The following is a 17,049-nucleotide window of genomic DNA, read 5'->3' as shown; positions in this document are numbered from 1 at the left end:
AGAGGCATGTTGGTGTATGCAGGTGGTAGAGGGGTGTGAAAAAATCCGCAGTACAGGTGTGGGAAAAGCCTGCACATTACACATCTGACTGTGGACAAATAGCTAAGTCAACAGTGGCGGCAGGAGACCACAGTGCTGGCGCACGAGAGAGGACGGGTAGTTTGACGTGTGTAGCTCAACTACAGCAGCCGCGGGACGGTCCGCAGTGGTGCAGGTGCAAAGATTCAGCCTGTGGACACGCGTGATAACGGAGCAGGGCGGCGAGGACCGCCTGTAGAGGCGTAAAGGCTGACTACTGAGCATGCGATGAGCGCTGGCCGGCGCGAGGGGGGCGGCGAAGGCGCCGAGCCGGCGCGTGGGAGGGTGGCGGCAGCCCGCCTCGCGCGTCGGCCGGGCGGCGGCGGCGGCGCGCGGCCCGAGCGGCGGCCGGGCCGCGTCGGTGGCGCTGGCGGCTGGTATTGATCGTCTCGCCGGCAGCCCCCCGTCCGCCGGCCGCCCGGTCCAACGCCGCCCGACGCACACTGCCGCCGCCGCCGTCCGGCCGTCGCCCAGCCAGCCGCCAGCGGGCCGAGAACAGCCTGCCACCCGCAGCCCAGCCCGGCCCGGCCCGGCCCGGCCAGGTGAGAGCGAGGCCCAGGCGGCCCGGGTCGGCCCGCCGGCTCGGCCGCCCGCCGCCGGCGCTCCGGCACCTTTTGTCTTGGTGCGGCCGGTCGATACCGGCGCTCGATGATGCAGAGTGCAGCGGTTAATTGGCCGCCCACGCGTGTGTCTCCCGGCGCCGGCCCGGGTCACCCTGGTCATGACCTCAGGTCCGACTCAGGTACAGGTTCGGTTCCCATGCCTCAGCGGCGGTGCCGACTCTTTCACGTCGCGCGGCCGCGCCACTTACGACGTGGGTGCGGATTTCCGGTGCGCGGAGCGCTTGCCGTTTTGGATGCATTGGGAGGCCAATGGTAGTGAGGGTGAGGGCACGTTGCTCTGGCGAGTAAGCCACAGCGCTGGATGTCACGAGCAGTGAGCCAGTTTCATGTCGCGCCGTTGGATCGCAGACGGGATCTCTGTTCCGACGCGGCCTCGGGTCTGACTTTGTGTATTGGACGCATAGGGGACCAGATCGATTCGCAATTCTTAAATCCGGCGAGTACCTGCTCGCCACCGATTTGTTTGCGTGAGGTTGGAGTCCGGAGGCTCAATGCACGACGGGCATCGACATTCGCTGAGAGGGTCAAAATTGTAAATCGATGTAACGATTGGGCCAACGGTGTTCAATCGTTATGTTGTTGATAGTCACGGTAATCCAAAACAGCGCGTTACGATGATAACTTCATAGCATGGAGGACTGGCATGGTACCCAAGGCATGCAGCCATTCCTAACAGAGGTGCAGGGGGACAGAAACCATTACTGGCAGAGGCACTAGTATCACGTGTTGCCATTAATGGCGGAGACGCTGGCAACACACTACTACTCACGATAGACGACGACTAGGGCACAGGCAGCACGTTCGCTCATTCACGATAGCAGCGACATCCGTAACATATGCGCCCGCTCTCGATAGGGACACTTGTAGCCGCAGCAGCGCATCTGCCCATTCATAAGCTCTGCTAAGGCCGACCCTTCCTCCGGAGGAACCGGGTCGGTCGCGTCTCGTTCGCGTCGTGCTGAGAGTGTTGGGCGCCCCGCGCCGCCGCCGGGCCGCCGACCGAGCGGGACGCGGGCAGGCGGCCGGGATGGTGCATCTCGGCCCGTCGCGAGGAGGTGAACGCTCGCTGCGCCGGCCCTCCACACATCATCGATTGAAGTGGCTGCCGGCGGGGCGGGGCTGCCCCGCTCGCCAGGTGCTGCGCTCCGGCGCGCGACCTGCCCCAGCCGGCCGTTCCCCACGCGCTGCTGCTGCGGCAGCCGGCGCCGCCGGGGCAGGTCGTCCTGCTGCACTGCTGCGGCAGCCGGCGCCGCCGGGGCAGGTCGTCCTGTTGCACTGCTGCGGCAGCCGGCGCCGCCGGGGCAGGTCGTCCTGTTGCACTGCTGCGGCAGCCGGCGCCCGCCGGGGCAGGTCGTCCTGCTGCACTGCTGCAGCAGCCGGCGCCCGCCGGGGCAGATCGTCCTGTTGCACTGCTGCGGCAGCCGGCGCCCGGCGGGCACGAGTGACTCAGGATGCGCCAAGAAAGCCGAGGCCATCACAATGAACCGCTTCTTCCGTATTCATTCAGGGAAAGGGTAGGCGCACGCGAATTTCGCCACTTCATTAGTTACCATGAGGTAAAATTACGCTCAAATTGTTGCTGTGCCTTGCAGCTGACATGGGGTCAAGCTTGATCAAAGGTTCTTGAGCCCCGCTTCAGGACGTTGAATCGACTAAATGACCAGGATCAGACACGGATCTGCCATTTTGTTGGGTGAGGTAGGCCACATACGGGCTCTTTCATATCCATAGGGCAATGTTTGACCTGTGAATTAACTTAATCTATATAAAGGTGATATCACAAAACGACATTCACACGTGAGCATTCATTCACACACAAGCACATTAGCACGCAATTACATTCTCATCCGGGCTCATTCTCACATAATCACACCCTTATAAAACCGCATTCACGCTCGGGCATATTCTCCTATAAACACGTTCGCACACAAGTGTATTCGCACACAAGCACATTCTTGCATAGACGCATCGTCGCATAAGAACATTCTCACACAAGCGCATTTTCACACAAACACTGTCTCCAATAATCAAATTTTCATACGGGCACATTCTCACAAAAGCACTTCCGCACGCAAGCAAATCTTCACACAAGCGTATTCTCACACAATCACATTGTTACATAAACACACTTTCACCCAAGCATATTCTTACACAAGCGACTTCTCACACAAGCACAAACATCAGCTGCAAAGGGCAGTCTGTGTGGCCTAGCCTGTGTGTCTTTCATGCTGCTCGGCTAACAAGCAGCATATACTGAGTGGAGTGGATTGCACTTCAGATATGGATCAATTGCTTGGTCAGTGGATCGCACTCCAGATATGGATCGATTAATTGGCCAGTGGATCACACTCCAGATATGGATCAATTGTTTGGTTAGTGGATCGCACTCCAGATATGGATCGATTAATTGGCCAGTGGATTGCACTCCAGATATGGATCAATTGCTTGGTCAGTGGATCGCACTCCAGATATGGATCGATTAATTGGCCAGTGGATCGCACTCCAGATATGGATCAATTGCTTGGTCAGTGGATCGCACTCCAGATATGGATCGATTAATTGGCCAGCGGATCGCACTCCAGATATGGATCAATTGCTTGGTCAGTGGATCGCACTCCAGATATGGATCGATTAATTGGCCAGTGGATCGCACTCCAGATACGGAACAATTGCTTGGTCAGTGGATCGCACTCCAGATATGGATCGATTAATTGGCCAGTGGATTGCACTCCAGATATGGATCGATTTAATGGCCAGCGGATCGCACTCCAGATATGGATCGATTAATTGGCCAGCGGATCGCACTCCAGATATGGATCGACTGATTGGTCAGTGTTCCGCACTTCCGAGATCGGGTCCACCGAGCGGAGCTGATCGTGCCTCAGACATGAATTGACCGAGTGTCCAACGGAGCGCACTTCAGACATCGGATCCGCTGAGCGAAGTGGGTCACGCTTGGGACGTGGTTCGACTGGACAGAATGAACCGCACAGCAGGCATAGAGTCGGCTGAGTGAAGTGGAGTACGCTCCAGAAATGAACTAGAGTCGGCTGAGTGGAGTGGAGTACGCTCCAGAAATGAACTAGAGTCGGCTGAGTGAAGTGGAGTACGCTCCAGAAATGAACCGACAGGCAGAGTGGATCGCGCTTCAGACGTCGGATCATCTGAGCGGAATGAACGCGGTTCAGCTGTGGGTCGGCAAATCTGATTGAATCGCGCTTCACAGAAAATCAGCTGAGCGGAGGTGGAAAGCGCGTCAGACTGGGATCGCCCCGGGCGGAGTGCACTGTAAACATGGACTGGCTGGACAGAACGGATCGATCGCGCTTCGGGCAGGGGTTGACAGAGCGGATTGGATCGCAATTTCAAGAATGGGTCATGAAGCGACTGAGCCGGGAAATCGCGTTACAGCCCAGACATGGATTGGCAAAGCGGAGTCAATTGCATTTCCCACATGGTTCGGCGCAGAGGCGAAAAACGCATGTCTAACGTGGATCTACTTAGGGCAACGCAGCTGAGGTACCGATAGTGTAGTGGTTAAAAATATATTTCACATCTAAAATTTGGAAGCAAGCATCAGATATGATGAAACAAAATCACTTATAACTACTGGTATGCTTTTTAAGCGGAAACGATTATTTCAGACAGCACAGTTCTCTGCTTAGTAAATATGCTTCTCAATGGGGCTTGTTTTTAGTACGTCATCGTGCCTTGCATAACATTGATTGAGAATCAATTGACGGCCGTTTTATTGGGAAATCCCGCTCACGAGCGCTAGATATGAATGCCTTGACATTTACATTTTTCCTGGCCTTGATCGCCGCATGGCTTACGGAATGGCAGGATTTGAATGACGGCATCATGGTGTCATGAGTGTCAAGGTGACTGAAATACTGCTCCCGGTATACCTTTCCCCCATGTTCGCAGGTGTGTAGTTCAGAAATTAAAAAGGCTTAGGGTCTTAAGAGGGCAGGATTGTGGACATCACTGAACGGTCTTCAAGATGGCTATTTCAGTTCATAACCCCACATAACTGTGGAACACTCCCTTTTAGCTGGGCTTCTGGGAAATCGGAGGCATGGGGCTCCATTTCCCGCGGTGCCTGCTCTTCCTGCCAGGGTGAGAAGCAGGTGACGTCATATAGCCTAGCAGATGAGTGCGTCGTAAAGCCTCGATTACACCGAGCAATGCGGCTTATGTGTGGATGCGGGCAGACATCGGGGAGAAATTATACACCATGGAAAGTCTACCGTCTTGTCTAAAGTAGACTTACCACGCCGGCTTAACTTTCGGTGCTCTCCGAACGCTAGGCGTGACGCTTGCACCCCATGTGCCGACAGTCGGATGTGACACATGCATTGCATTCGTTACTGTGCTGGCTGGAAGCCGTCGTTGCCAAGCCGCGGCCCGGGCGTTTGCAGTCAGTCGAGCGAACAGAAACGCTCACCACAGACGCAGCAGGGGCGGTGCCCGGGGCTACGCCCGATGTTCGGCCCTGACCCGAACCGCTCCAGGGATGAATGGTCGACAAATGAATGGTGTTTGACGCTGTCGGCCACGGGTGGTGGTCGCGTAAATGGCTTGCCTCTCTTGGCTCATACATGGTGATGGGCCTTTGTTCCCCAGCGCCTTTTGTCATGCGAGTTATTAGCGTCGCTCAGACCGTGCGTTCCTTCGTGAGATGCGTTTGTCGTTATGGGGTCTTGCAGGGTGGACTCGGTATGAAAACACGGCCATTCCGTTCACCATTTGATAGTCTCTTCGCCCATTTGTAATGTCTCCGGCGGAGAGAGCAGAGCCCCCAAACCGGTGGGCACGGACCAGTCCCAAAATATTAGCAAAGCCTAGTGTTTGTCGCTGCCAGGCAGGATGCAAGTGTAGCATTAACCCTGTGGCTTTGCGTGGTGAAGATGGGTTCAAAATGTTTTTCCACACACCAGCTTGATGCGAGTTGCGTCCATGTGATGATTTGGATGCCGTGAGCTCTGGATCTGGGCTCACGCTAAGCAGCGCTTGTTGTGTAAGCTATGACCCCAACCATCTGATTGTGAAATTCCAGGTTAACGGCAGAACTTTGGAGCAAAATTTTAACGTACCGCAACGCTCACCACGGTCCGTCCCTTCCTCTGAAGTCACCCGGCCTTAAGCGCGACCGCTACCACGGGCCGCAGGCCATCCATGTCAAGGGGTAGAAGGCGAGCGCCTAGACGACTCGGACTCACCCTGCCACGATTGGGTGAATCGGAAGGTGGATCAAATAACCTAGTCCGCCAGTAAGCTATTGGGATTGAATGATGAACGTTAAATTTGTTATACTCATTACAGGGGCATGTAGAAAGGTATTGAGTGTCTGCCAGACTCAAGCCGATGTCCTACCTGCTAGCTCAGTTGGTTAGAGCGCCCGCCTTCTGATCCACACATTCTTGGCGGGGTGGGTTCGGGTCGCTTTAGACGCGCTTGCTATTTGCACTTGACAGGTATGGCCTTCGGCCGGCGACAGTGGCGGTGCTAAAGGTCAGTTCACTTCAGAGGCCAGGGCGGAACGTGCCGAGCATGCAGTGCGTCAGACTTTCGCCACGAAATTCTGCCGCGGACCTGGAATTCCAAGATCGGATGACAGGGGTCAGGGCTCACACGAGCACCGCTTTACGTGTGCGCTGAAGCCAGTACGTGGCAGCCAGCCGGGTAAGGTGAACAGAAATGTCTACATTTCCGGGGAAGTGAACGTGCCGAGGAAGCGGAAATTTACCACAAAAATACGAACCACCGGGAAGTGCGAGGTAATTAAGAAGAGCCAACGTATTAGATAGAAAATGAGGCATCTCACCGTCGTAAGATGGGTCAGGCCCAGCTTTGTTGGCCATGTCGATAAAACAGCGGTGCCACCAACTGGCCGGCAGACATTTATTCAAAGATGGCCTTAAACTGGCCAAAAACGTTACGGAGGAAGCGGACTTTTATTATACTGTCCATGCTCTAATTTTCAAGCTGTGCTTATGATCACTCGTGATGGCTTCAAAAGTCTACCTTGAATCACGAATATTGACAGCATAACCGAGGTTGCTCTATGGCGTCGTTTTACGAGAACCTCCTGGGATATTAAGGTCGATAACTCACCACGAGAACTCCGAATTTAGGATGCCGAAAAGAACAAGAAGCTGACGTCTTTCTTGCTTATCTAAAAAAGTCCTCCTTTAATATTTATCTGCAGTTGTAGAGATGAAAGCAGCCCCCGAAACAAAAGCAACGCCAGGTGGCGCACTTCTACGCTGCCAGAATCCCCCACCGTGCCGAGCTCCTGAGACTTCTACGCCGCCCGAATCTCCCCACCGTGCCGCACACCTGAGAGAGCAAGATAAGCGCCATGCGAGACGCTGACGCCTGCACTGCCTCCTCCGGGTGGCAACTTCAGTCTTTAATGGCCATTTGCTGTTAGGAGGCAACACATCAGGAGGCGAACACTCCTTGTGGTGTTAATTTCCAAAACCGGGGGTCTCGCCGCAGACAGCGGTGAATGAATGCCATAGGGAAGAAATCAAAGCCAAAATATAACGTTTCGTTGAATTGGCAGGATATAAGCATGATGTTTGCGTATCGTTGAGCCTCAGTGGAGTGTTTCAAGCTTTCAAACATTTGTTACACCAACAGTTTCAAACATTGGTGTGTTGTAAACATTACACAACACACATATTGGTATACACATGGCACATGGAATATATTACTTTCATGGTAATGAGCAGGGATTCAAATGAAATTTCTCCCGCAAGGTCGTCTACTTCAGACAGAATTCTGAGCTAGCCAGGAGGGATTTCGAGGAAACTGTTATTACGATCAATCGTACGCATCTGATGAAACATAAGTGAAAACTACAAAAGCTAAGGACTCTTACTTTGAAGCCGTTCTTCCCTCCAAACTTGGGTTACGACATCGGAGAAGCAGACCATGAGGAGACAATAACAAGTTAACTTCAGTTCAGCCATAGCGAAGAGCAATCATCTAAAACCGTCGCCGTTTATCAATATAATATATATATATATATATATATATATATATATATATATATATATATATATTTGGAACTGCACGGTTCTACCACGATGCCATTTGTGGACCACAAGGCTGGTCTGGCTGGTTGCGAAGCTTTTGCAGCCACACATTACATTCAGAAACAGTTCCTGCCAACCCTAGTAGTATATTTGTCCAAATACTAATTGTTACGCATAAATTGGTAAGTATGTCGGCGCGGTCAAAGGTATTTTCTTACATCCAAGGGCACTGGGGTCAAGTATAACACCACACGCACGACCAAAGCTAATACCAAAGGGATAACCCTGCTTTTGTGTTAATACGGGTTTTGACTTATTTACATTTCATCAATTTGACACGTCCACAAATGGACGTGATGCCAATTGTGTTTCGAATTTTAGCATTGTGCCTTGTCGCCGCCGCCACAAACTTGCGCCGAAAACGTAGCATGTTTATTGGTACCAAATCTGAATGCCCGAAATCTAGGATAAACAGGAGCGAGACTCATCTGCCCACTTGAAAATAGGTAGAGGGTTTTGGCTGCAAAAGCGTTTGTTGTTTCATACTCGTTTATCGTTTTACGTTTGTTTATAGGGACATATCATAGACTACCTACCGGACTCGTACAATGACGAATGAAATTACGTACCACCAAATGATGAAGGTACGCGGCGACTAAACAAAAAATAATTTAAGCAAGTCCGACTTTGACCACCATATCGGCCATGAATTGAGCGAACACTGCTCCGATGCACTGCCAGCTTTCCGGCACTGACAGACAAGGCTTTCGTGGACAGTGTAAATGCCTGGGAATTAGATGCTGTTTCCTTCGAGGTCGGAAACGTCTGATCATTGATCCTGAATAAGAGTCTGCCTAGCCATATGTAACTGGAAATCGCTACACCGGAAATTGAATGCTAGTCAGATCCTCAGAAAGTAAACAGTTGGAGCTAACCGTTACTTTCTTCCTTAAACTGAAATAGCACGTCCATTGTGCATGGAATATACCACGGGACCACGGTCCGTCACAAGGACAGCGTCCCGGGTGTTGCCCGCGAGCCTTGCCACCGGTGCTGCCACCGCCACACTCTAAGCCGTACGTAATGACCACTACGGGGTCCGCACGGCCGCTGACCGGCCGTCACAGTGGCTGAAAAAGCCCCCGACTGGCACTGGAACCTCGTCCCCCCCCCCCTGTCGCCTCAGAGGCCAGCCCAGGGCCGGCTGAGGGCGGCACAACTTATCTGGTCCTCATACCCGCAGGACAGTTTGTACGGACAACATCCAGTAATGCAGCGGTTGCAGCGTGGGTTGCTCGCGTGGTTGTGCATCGAATGCACACGTGTCCTGCGTCGCTTCCGTGTTAACAACGTTACAGTTTATTTTGGTAGACATGGCGACGAACGATGAGTTTCACTCCTCTTTGTCCGGTTTTCGTAGAGTTAGAATTGCTACCAAATTTAATCCTCGTCCTCTGCTTGTGTGAACAGGATTTACCTTACTTTTCTATGCCAACTCCGCTGTATCCCTTGCTAGTCTGTAAATGCTGGTAGGCGTTCCATCGTATAACACTTGAAGCGGGACAAGAAATGGACTTTAACATCCTGCCGTGTTTTAAATTTGTAGAGACAAAGGTAGGTACAATAAACCCATGTGAACGATAGCATGGGGTACCTGCCGAAGTCTGGTTGCTGAACATATACCAATAATGCCACCATCAAGTATTACTTTCCATCATCGCGCAGTCTGACCAGAATAGTGGGAAAATTGTGTTGAATGAATGAAGTACGTGAATCAAGATGTCCCAAATGGACATATTTGCCAAGAAAACATAATTACGAGTCATGTAGGGTCAACTATGACCATTCCAGAGAGCCTTCCAAATATATGCAGCGTGCCGGCCTATATCGTAATATGTAGTATTACAGGCTCTATGCAACCTTGAAGAGCCGCCAACTTGCAATTGATCGCCTATACCGGCTAAGTTTGAGATGGATCAGTTAAAGGACCTTTCACCCGTCTACATAGACACCCGAGGGAAAATTGTGGTCGTGCTTGTATCTATTTGCACGTGCGTTCTTTTGGGACACGCACTAGCAAAGCCTTATCATAGTTTCCAAATTCATCTTACAACTGTCTGTTTCCTTTGAAACGTTTGTTTTCGATCACAAAGCTAACTTCACCTGATGAACTGCCATAACTGGCAGTATATCAATAAGATGGTTTCTACAGCCCAACTTGAGCGTACTAAAGGACCGTCAGAAATGTGCGTTATTCTCAGTCGCGCTCACAGCTCAGACATTTTAAAAATTGTCCCAAAAATAATGATATTGAATACAAAGTAAATTGTTTTTGTAGCAAAACAAGTGAAACCCACTTGCAGTTTTGCTTTTTCTATCAATTGGGCTCGTCTGGGACACTAGATCACTCTAAGCAGTTTTTATATTTTGCTTTTCATGTGGATGCCACCAACGGTGCTGACCAGCTAAAGGCGCCTGCTTACAATGAAAGCACGTTGCTTGCCAGAGTTTCGGTCCGTATGCAATGACTTCAGTTGGCTCTTTGTGACCAGGATTTCCTGCGATGAAATCGAGCACGGACGTTTGCTTGACGGGGCTAGGAGGCATAGGAGTCTGTATTCGTTTTTTCAGCTCAGACACGCTGCGCGGTTCGTCTCCTCGCTTCACGACTTGAAAGACCGGATCAGTGCTTCCAACGTGCTGGTGGGTGGGCAGCAATTCCCAGAAGTTACATATATGATTTGTGTTCACTAGCCCTGGTTATGTTCACGCTAACGTAAAAACGCACAAAACGGAAAATCTTGTGACATTGATTATGCCTTAGATCCCGACACCTATCTACTAGCTGGCAAATACTTAAGGGCCTGACTGAAGCTAACACATTGCCGGGTATAGCCTAGGATCAATAGGAAAGTGCGTTGATGCTATGAAATCTAGCAAACCCACCGATTTTATTGGCTTCACTAAAACTAGGTGCAGAAGTCCTCTTCAAAATATTGCGGCTCATGATATCATATTGGACTGTCTACCACAACCCAGTTTCATCGCACTGGTACTGTCATGATCAGTGTGCCTTTCAGCGGTCCAGTCTGCTGAGATGTAGATGGCGTTGCAATGTGTTCACTCCTCGAATGATTGTTTCTCTGTACGTAAATGTGCTGACTAAATGACAGCGCGCTCAAAAATTAGAACTTCTAGCTGCACATGTGGGTGCTCCCAATGTGCAGACGATATATTCGTTGACTTCAGAGACGAGGCCCGCCTTCGCCAACAACAGGCCTCTATGCAGCAGGAAGCAGTGGTGGGATTCACCGATGCGCTGACCTAAGTGTTGACACTTGCTGTACTTGACATCGATGCGGGTAGGCAACCTTTGCGACGAGCGTGCGTCGCAAATCTGCTGTTGCAGGCGTGCGCATTGGCGCGAGTAGTGAATGATCTGAGCACTATCGCACTGCCGTCATTCGTTCTCTCGTAAGAGCTCTTAAATTTTACCCTGACTTATCCCGCATGCACCAGGAGCTTGAACGGTGAAGGCGAATGCCCGTAAATAGTGGTGATATCTTGGTTGTAATTATTGTGTATTCCGCGATCAGTTGATTCAGAAACCTTATTCGTCCAGAGCCGCAAAGGCCCAAAACCAGACGTCAGAAAGCCAGGTCATAGGCTGCTATACAGAGACCAAATGTCTCACTACACAGCGTCGATGAAAAAGGCTACAGAACATCATTAGGACGAATATTAGAGCGACTGACAACAACGCCGAAACAGTTTTCCATTTTTACAAAAGAAGTACAACTAGTAACCACGGAGGACCAGGGCCCTTTTGGTTCCAGAGGCGCTTGTCCGCCTTGGCTGAGGAGGTGCACCTGGCCCCATTCTGTCGAGGACCTCTACGAAAAAAATGGACCGTTTTGCATCCTTGAGGGTCTTTAGAGCCAATGCGGGGACCTCGGATCTCCAAGAGTTCAATGACTTCTAACACCCGCACTGGCTTTGTAACTGATCCTACCGTCTTTGCCATCCTACGTCAAATCCCGTCGATCTTCACGCTCACGCGGGAGGTGTGCCCCATTCGTTAAATTTTACGTACATAAGATTAGATTTCGCTACCAAATCCTTTTAATGCTACCACATTAAATGTTTTTGTAGCATCAGCGCAGCTTTTGCAGCAGGGTGCTCAGGGAATCACACACCCTTTTTGGATGAGGCAATAGGTGGCCGTTAAATTTGCATAGGTGGTATAGAAGGTTGGTATTCAATTTAAATTCGGTTCACAAATTGTTGTGTTCTCTCGAAAACCGCTGCAACATGGTGCAATGATATAGATTCGGCCCGGTAGCATTGGAATTGCGTGTTTCCATGAGGATGCGCAGAGGCTGAGTTGCTGTTAACAGCTGCGACCATGGGAAATGGGCATAAGTAATCACGTCATCATCCAGCTTTCTGACTACCGGAGTGAGTGTCAGAAAATTGCTGCATTTGAGCAAAATGGCTGCTATGCATGCCTTGACAATTGAGACTCAAGTTATTTTTGTCCGTGCAGACAAGTGATTGTGATGTGCATGCCAATTGTGAAAACCATCTAGCATTGCTGTTGAAGCACTGGTATTGTAGTTACAACAATATCAAGGGAGGAAAACTGTCGTGTTGGGGTCTGTGTGTGAGTGAAACTATAGATGGTTGTGCTGAAAGATATGTAATGGATGCTGAACTCACCATATTCACATTTGTGTGTGGAAAATGCAAATCAGATCCAATTTAGTGTACCTGAAAATTGCAGACATGGTCATAGCCATCTGACTTACAGTCCACCTTCAGTAGCTTGAATTTGAGGGTGGTTTGTGTTCCACATCACCAGTTTGCTTTCTACTCCATGTTTCCCATAAAATGTTGCATCATGACCAGTACAGCCAACATCACATTTGGCTGTTGTAGCAGCTGAGCATGGTGAATTTTCTTAACACAGCCTGGATTTTGAAATATTGGACTGGCAAGCTAATTTGCATGCTTATTATTGGATGTACCTCTGTTGGTTTACTATGGCTTTGTAATGTGAGTGTGGCATTGTGTCACCTGCTTACTAAGATGCATACTTATGTGCATTGACTTTTAAAACTGTCACATTGTTGGAATTGAATTCTATGACAGGTTATCATTTTGAATTAGCATAATGCTACTTTGGGGAGCTACTTTACAAGCAAAACACTCATACAAGACACTACCATTGGTTATTTCACATGCTGTCACAGACAATTCATATGATTTAAATGTGTTTTAGTGTTTTTTGCATCCTAGTAGTCTGGTCATCAAATTCATGTTGGATGTGAACAAGAGCTTTATTCTCAGCTTGGGTGGTAGGACACCTCAGTTGAGTGAATTTGGTGACACAAATTATTAAAATGGTATTTCATGTACCACATGATTAAAAGTAAGCAGCAGAAAATGTATTCTGGTTAAAAGCACTACTGCACACCACACCAAAAGCACCACTGTGCCACTGAACCAAGCATCAAGGTACTGGGGCAGTGTTCTCCATTGGCCAGATACCTACCTGGACCTGAACTGCTACTCTTGATATTGAAAGTGCCTACATCAAGTACAAGTGACAATCCTCCTAGCTGTAGGAACTGCACTCATCTATGTCATAGGCTGCAACTTTAGATGGTGTTCCACAATGGGGAATGCTACCTCGGTGTGAGAGGTTATTGCTAAAATCTACCTGTCAAAAGGCTTGGACTAAATTGTAAAAGAATTAAGATATTAATATTGTTTCATCTCTGGAATCTTCAATGTGTATATGCAAGACAAAGGAAGTGCAAAATCTTGGTCACATTTTATGCTATGATTAATTTTTTTTCTTCAAAATAGCATTGTCACAAGGGTGTGAGGGCTGAGTTTGGGCACTCCATACAGATTTATTTTACCAGTTTGAGCATCTGTGGCAGTGAGCATGATAGAACATTTTTTTTTGCAGCATCAGGACATGCCATCTTAGGCCTGGTATAGTAACAACTACATGCCTACCATGTGTATTTGTGGAGCTGACATGTAGCATTAGTATACCTGGTCTTTTATGCTGCTGTGTTTGTGAAAATACAGCATGGGTCCAGGGCAGAAGAGTTTATAAATAACTCAGAAATGAGAACAATTTTGCTATGCACTAAAAGGAGTGGTACAGCAGACGCACAATTCATTCCACATCCATTCTTCACTGCCTATGATGCCATTTTGTTAAAATACTTTTTTCCTGAATGTGTCATGTAGTGCTGAAGTGCATGTAACTATAAAACTTCTGTTGTTTTTGGGCATGCCAACAGTGTAGGCAAATATGCACCCATGTTTTTTTTAGAAACTGCACTCAAAATCAAGAGTTGTCAAGGACTGTGTTGAAAGTTGCTGGCTCTTATTAACAATGAAAGTGATGCAACTATTATAAGCGATCAGAAAGTCAGGGAGTTATGTTTCTTTTCAAAGATCTGCTGTGCATTATGGGCATTATATGGCTGTCCAGTTGAATGATCTGTAAGCTCTAGTTACTACTTATGTTGCAGATATGATATGGCATGGATAAGATGGTGATGATATGGTATGATGGGTAGGGTGATTAGCTCAGAATTGTGTGGGCTAATTCAAGGTTTGGAGTGATTTGACTGCCCCTCTTTTTAGCAAAACTTAGTAGGAAAATTACTTGTTTGCACATGATTTACATTGTTGGAAGAGTGTATGTAACATCATCTACTGCAAGTCAATGTAAAGTGGATTGTTTGCTCTATGACAGAAGGTTTGTTCTCTGCATGGACATGTTCTGAGTATGATAATTGTGTTTGAGATGGCTTGATTACTTCAAGGCTTCATTGCCTTGGTTGCAATGCATAATATCGCCAAAGTATAGGGAACCGGCCTTTGCCATGTGAACAGCACTTAATTGAGGATATTGGACATTACCATGATAGTGACATAAATCCCTCTGTTGTAATCATATGGCCGTAGGCATTTGGACATAATGGGCCATCAATTATACAATATCCTAGAACTTGAATTGAATACCTTTTGGTCTAAAGGGCTCCACAGTCACATTTATAACTGGCTATCTATAGATGAGTATAGCCTGGTGAGGTCATACACATATATACTATTTGTAGATGTGGATGAGCTGGGGAGGCTGAAGTGTGTGTTTGATTTGTTGTTTGGCATGTGTTTATGCTAGCATTACGTCAAAAGCGGATGTCTAGATTGGCATATATTCAATTTCTCATTTAAACTCTTGTTTATCAAATAATATGTCATTATTTCATATGCTAAGAAGTGTGATAAAGTGCTTGTCAGTTCTTTGGTAGATTTGTTTCATCTGTACATCTTCAGGGCTTTTTGGTAGATTTGTTTCATCTGTACATCTTCAGGGCTTTTTTGATAAAAAAACACATCTTGTATTTTAAGAAGATAATTGTTGCATCCTGTATCATCCTGTATCATCCTGTAACTTGAGTAATTATGTAGATTGTGGCACTCTCCTTCAAAATTGGTTTGTCAGCTGGCTAATTGGTGGAATATATGATGACAGTGGATGAAAAGAATTGCTATCAAGATGCACTGGCCCATTCCACAACAAACTGACAGGTGAAGAGGCCAAAATAACCCGTGCTTTTATATTTGGCTGGAAGTATCAGTAGGGCAATACCCTGATACCCTGATACCCTGAATTCAGCTTTGTCATTTTTTAGAAAGATTTTAGCATTGACTGAGGAGTTACAGCTTCAGACATTTCTAGGTCAACCAAGAAGGGTGACTTTGAGCATCCACAACTCAAATGAATTTATATTATTTGTACAAAACCACATGCTGCTGAACTCACAATGATGCAGGGCATTTTTTGGTTATCTTCAAATTTGTGTTTACTAAAATCTCAAAACTGTGGCCTAGTGACCTTAATTGAGGTGATCTCTAAATCTAAATCACGATCTAAAAATCTAAACATTTTGGCCATTCACAATACCACTTTTGAAATGCAGAAATGTACAGCAATGACTTTTCTATTAAAATTAAGTTTGAAGAATCTTTTTCTCTGAAAGCTGTAATGTTTTGTTACATCGATTTCGCGATCCGTGCTCACCCGCTGTTAATACGGAATCTCACCACCATGTCATCACCAAGGATTGGACCAACCTCGTCGCTAGCCTCTGACTTGTCAGAGATGATAGAACTTAAAAAATCCATGACTCCCTACGACGCCCTGTCCTCAGAACCGCCAGCGGTGCTCTGTACTCCCGTCTGGTGACGCCGCCGCGCTCCGTGCCCACAGTGCCGCCGCTGGTGGTGCTCCAGTGAGCCACCCGGCCCGCCGCCATGGCGGCCGCCACCCTCCAGCGGGTGATGCATCGCAAGACGGAGTCGGGCCGCACCTTCAACGTGGCCGTGGTCGGCCTGTCCGGCTCCGAGCGCGACAAGGGCAGCGTGGGCGTCGGCAAGTCGTGCCTCTGCAACCGGTTCGTGCGCACGTCGGCGGACGACTACTACACGGAGCACATCTCGGTGCTGAGTCAGGTGAGGCCCTCGGAGCGTCGGTTGACATTCTCTGAGCGTCGGGGTGAGGTTCTCAGAGCGTCGCGGTGGGCCTCCTGAGCGTCGGGGTGAGGTCCTCTGAGCGTCGGGGTGAGGTCCTCTGAGCGTCGGGGTGAGGCCCTCTAAGCGTCGGGGTGAGGCTCTCTGAGCGTCGGGTGGGGCCCTCTTGAGCGTCGGGGTTGGGTCCTCTGAGCGTGGGGATGAGACTCTTTGAGCGCCGCCAACCGGCCGGCCGCGGCGCTGAGGCGGTAGGCTTCCCTCGGTGGCCGAAGTGTGGGTGCGGCGTGTGGGCAGCTGCGAGGGGCAGTGCGTGTGAAGTGCGGTGAGGTGTGAAGTGCGGTCAGCGGACGGTGTGGCCCCCTTTCAGACGGACTTCAGCGGCCGGGTGGTCAACAATGAACACTTCATGTACTGGGGAGACGTGGCCAAGATCTCCGAGGAAGGCATCACCTTCCAGTTCCAGGTGGTGGAGCAGACGGAGTTCATCGATGATGCCTCCTTCCAGCCGTTTAAAGGTTAGCCTCGCCTTATGTGACTTCTGCTGAGCAGACAACGTCTCACGTTGGTCCACCATTGTTCTGTCATTGGTTTTCATCTCTGTCGTCATCTGGAGATATCAGCATCGCGGTTTGCCCGCCTCGCAGTATCTCGTCATCTTTTTCTTGTCCTGTACTTTCCCCTATTGGGCTGTATACCGAGATATAATGGGAGGATAAGGACTACCGAACCATTACTTGCGA

The 17,049-nt window shown here is 49.1% G+C and overlaps 2 protein-coding genes across 2 annotated transcripts in view; both read left to right on the top strand.

Moving 5' to 3' along the window:
* The window catches only part of LOC119092426 (uncharacterized), a 35,798-nt gene extending 19,723 nt beyond the window's left edge, over window positions 1–16,075 (top strand). Inside the window, exon 10 of the mRNA XM_037215388.1 lies at window positions 16,050–16,075. Within this exon, the coding sequence (XP_037071283.1) occupies window positions 16,050–16,075 (26 nt within the window). The remainder of the gene's footprint in view (window positions 1–16,049) is intronic.
* Window positions 12,016–17,049, top strand: part of LOC119092425 (rho GTPase-activating protein 190) — a 36,157-nt gene continuing 31,123 nt past the window's right edge. The window contains exons 1-3 of the mRNA XM_037215387.1: window positions 12,016–12,205; window positions 16,050–16,291; window positions 16,677–16,824. Of these exons, the coding sequence (XP_037071282.1) occupies window positions 16,094–16,291; window positions 16,677–16,824 (346 nt within the window). The 5' untranslated portion in view covers window positions 12,016–12,205; window positions 16,050–16,093. The remainder of the gene's footprint in view (window positions 12,206–16,049; window positions 16,292–16,676; window positions 16,825–17,049) is intronic.

Source organism: Pollicipes pollicipes, unplaced genomic scaffold, assembly GCF_011947565.3.
Source record: "Pollicipes pollicipes isolate AB1234 unplaced genomic scaffold, Ppol_2.1 Scaffold_3447;HRSCAF=4054_pilon_pilon_pilon, whole genome shotgun sequence".
Classification (NCBI taxonomy): Eukaryota; Metazoa; Arthropoda; class Thecostraca; order Pollicipedomorpha; family Pollicipedidae; genus Pollicipes; species Pollicipes pollicipes.
The sequence above is the reverse complement of the archived record's forward strand: the minus strand, read 5'-3'. Positions and strand labels throughout refer to the sequence as shown.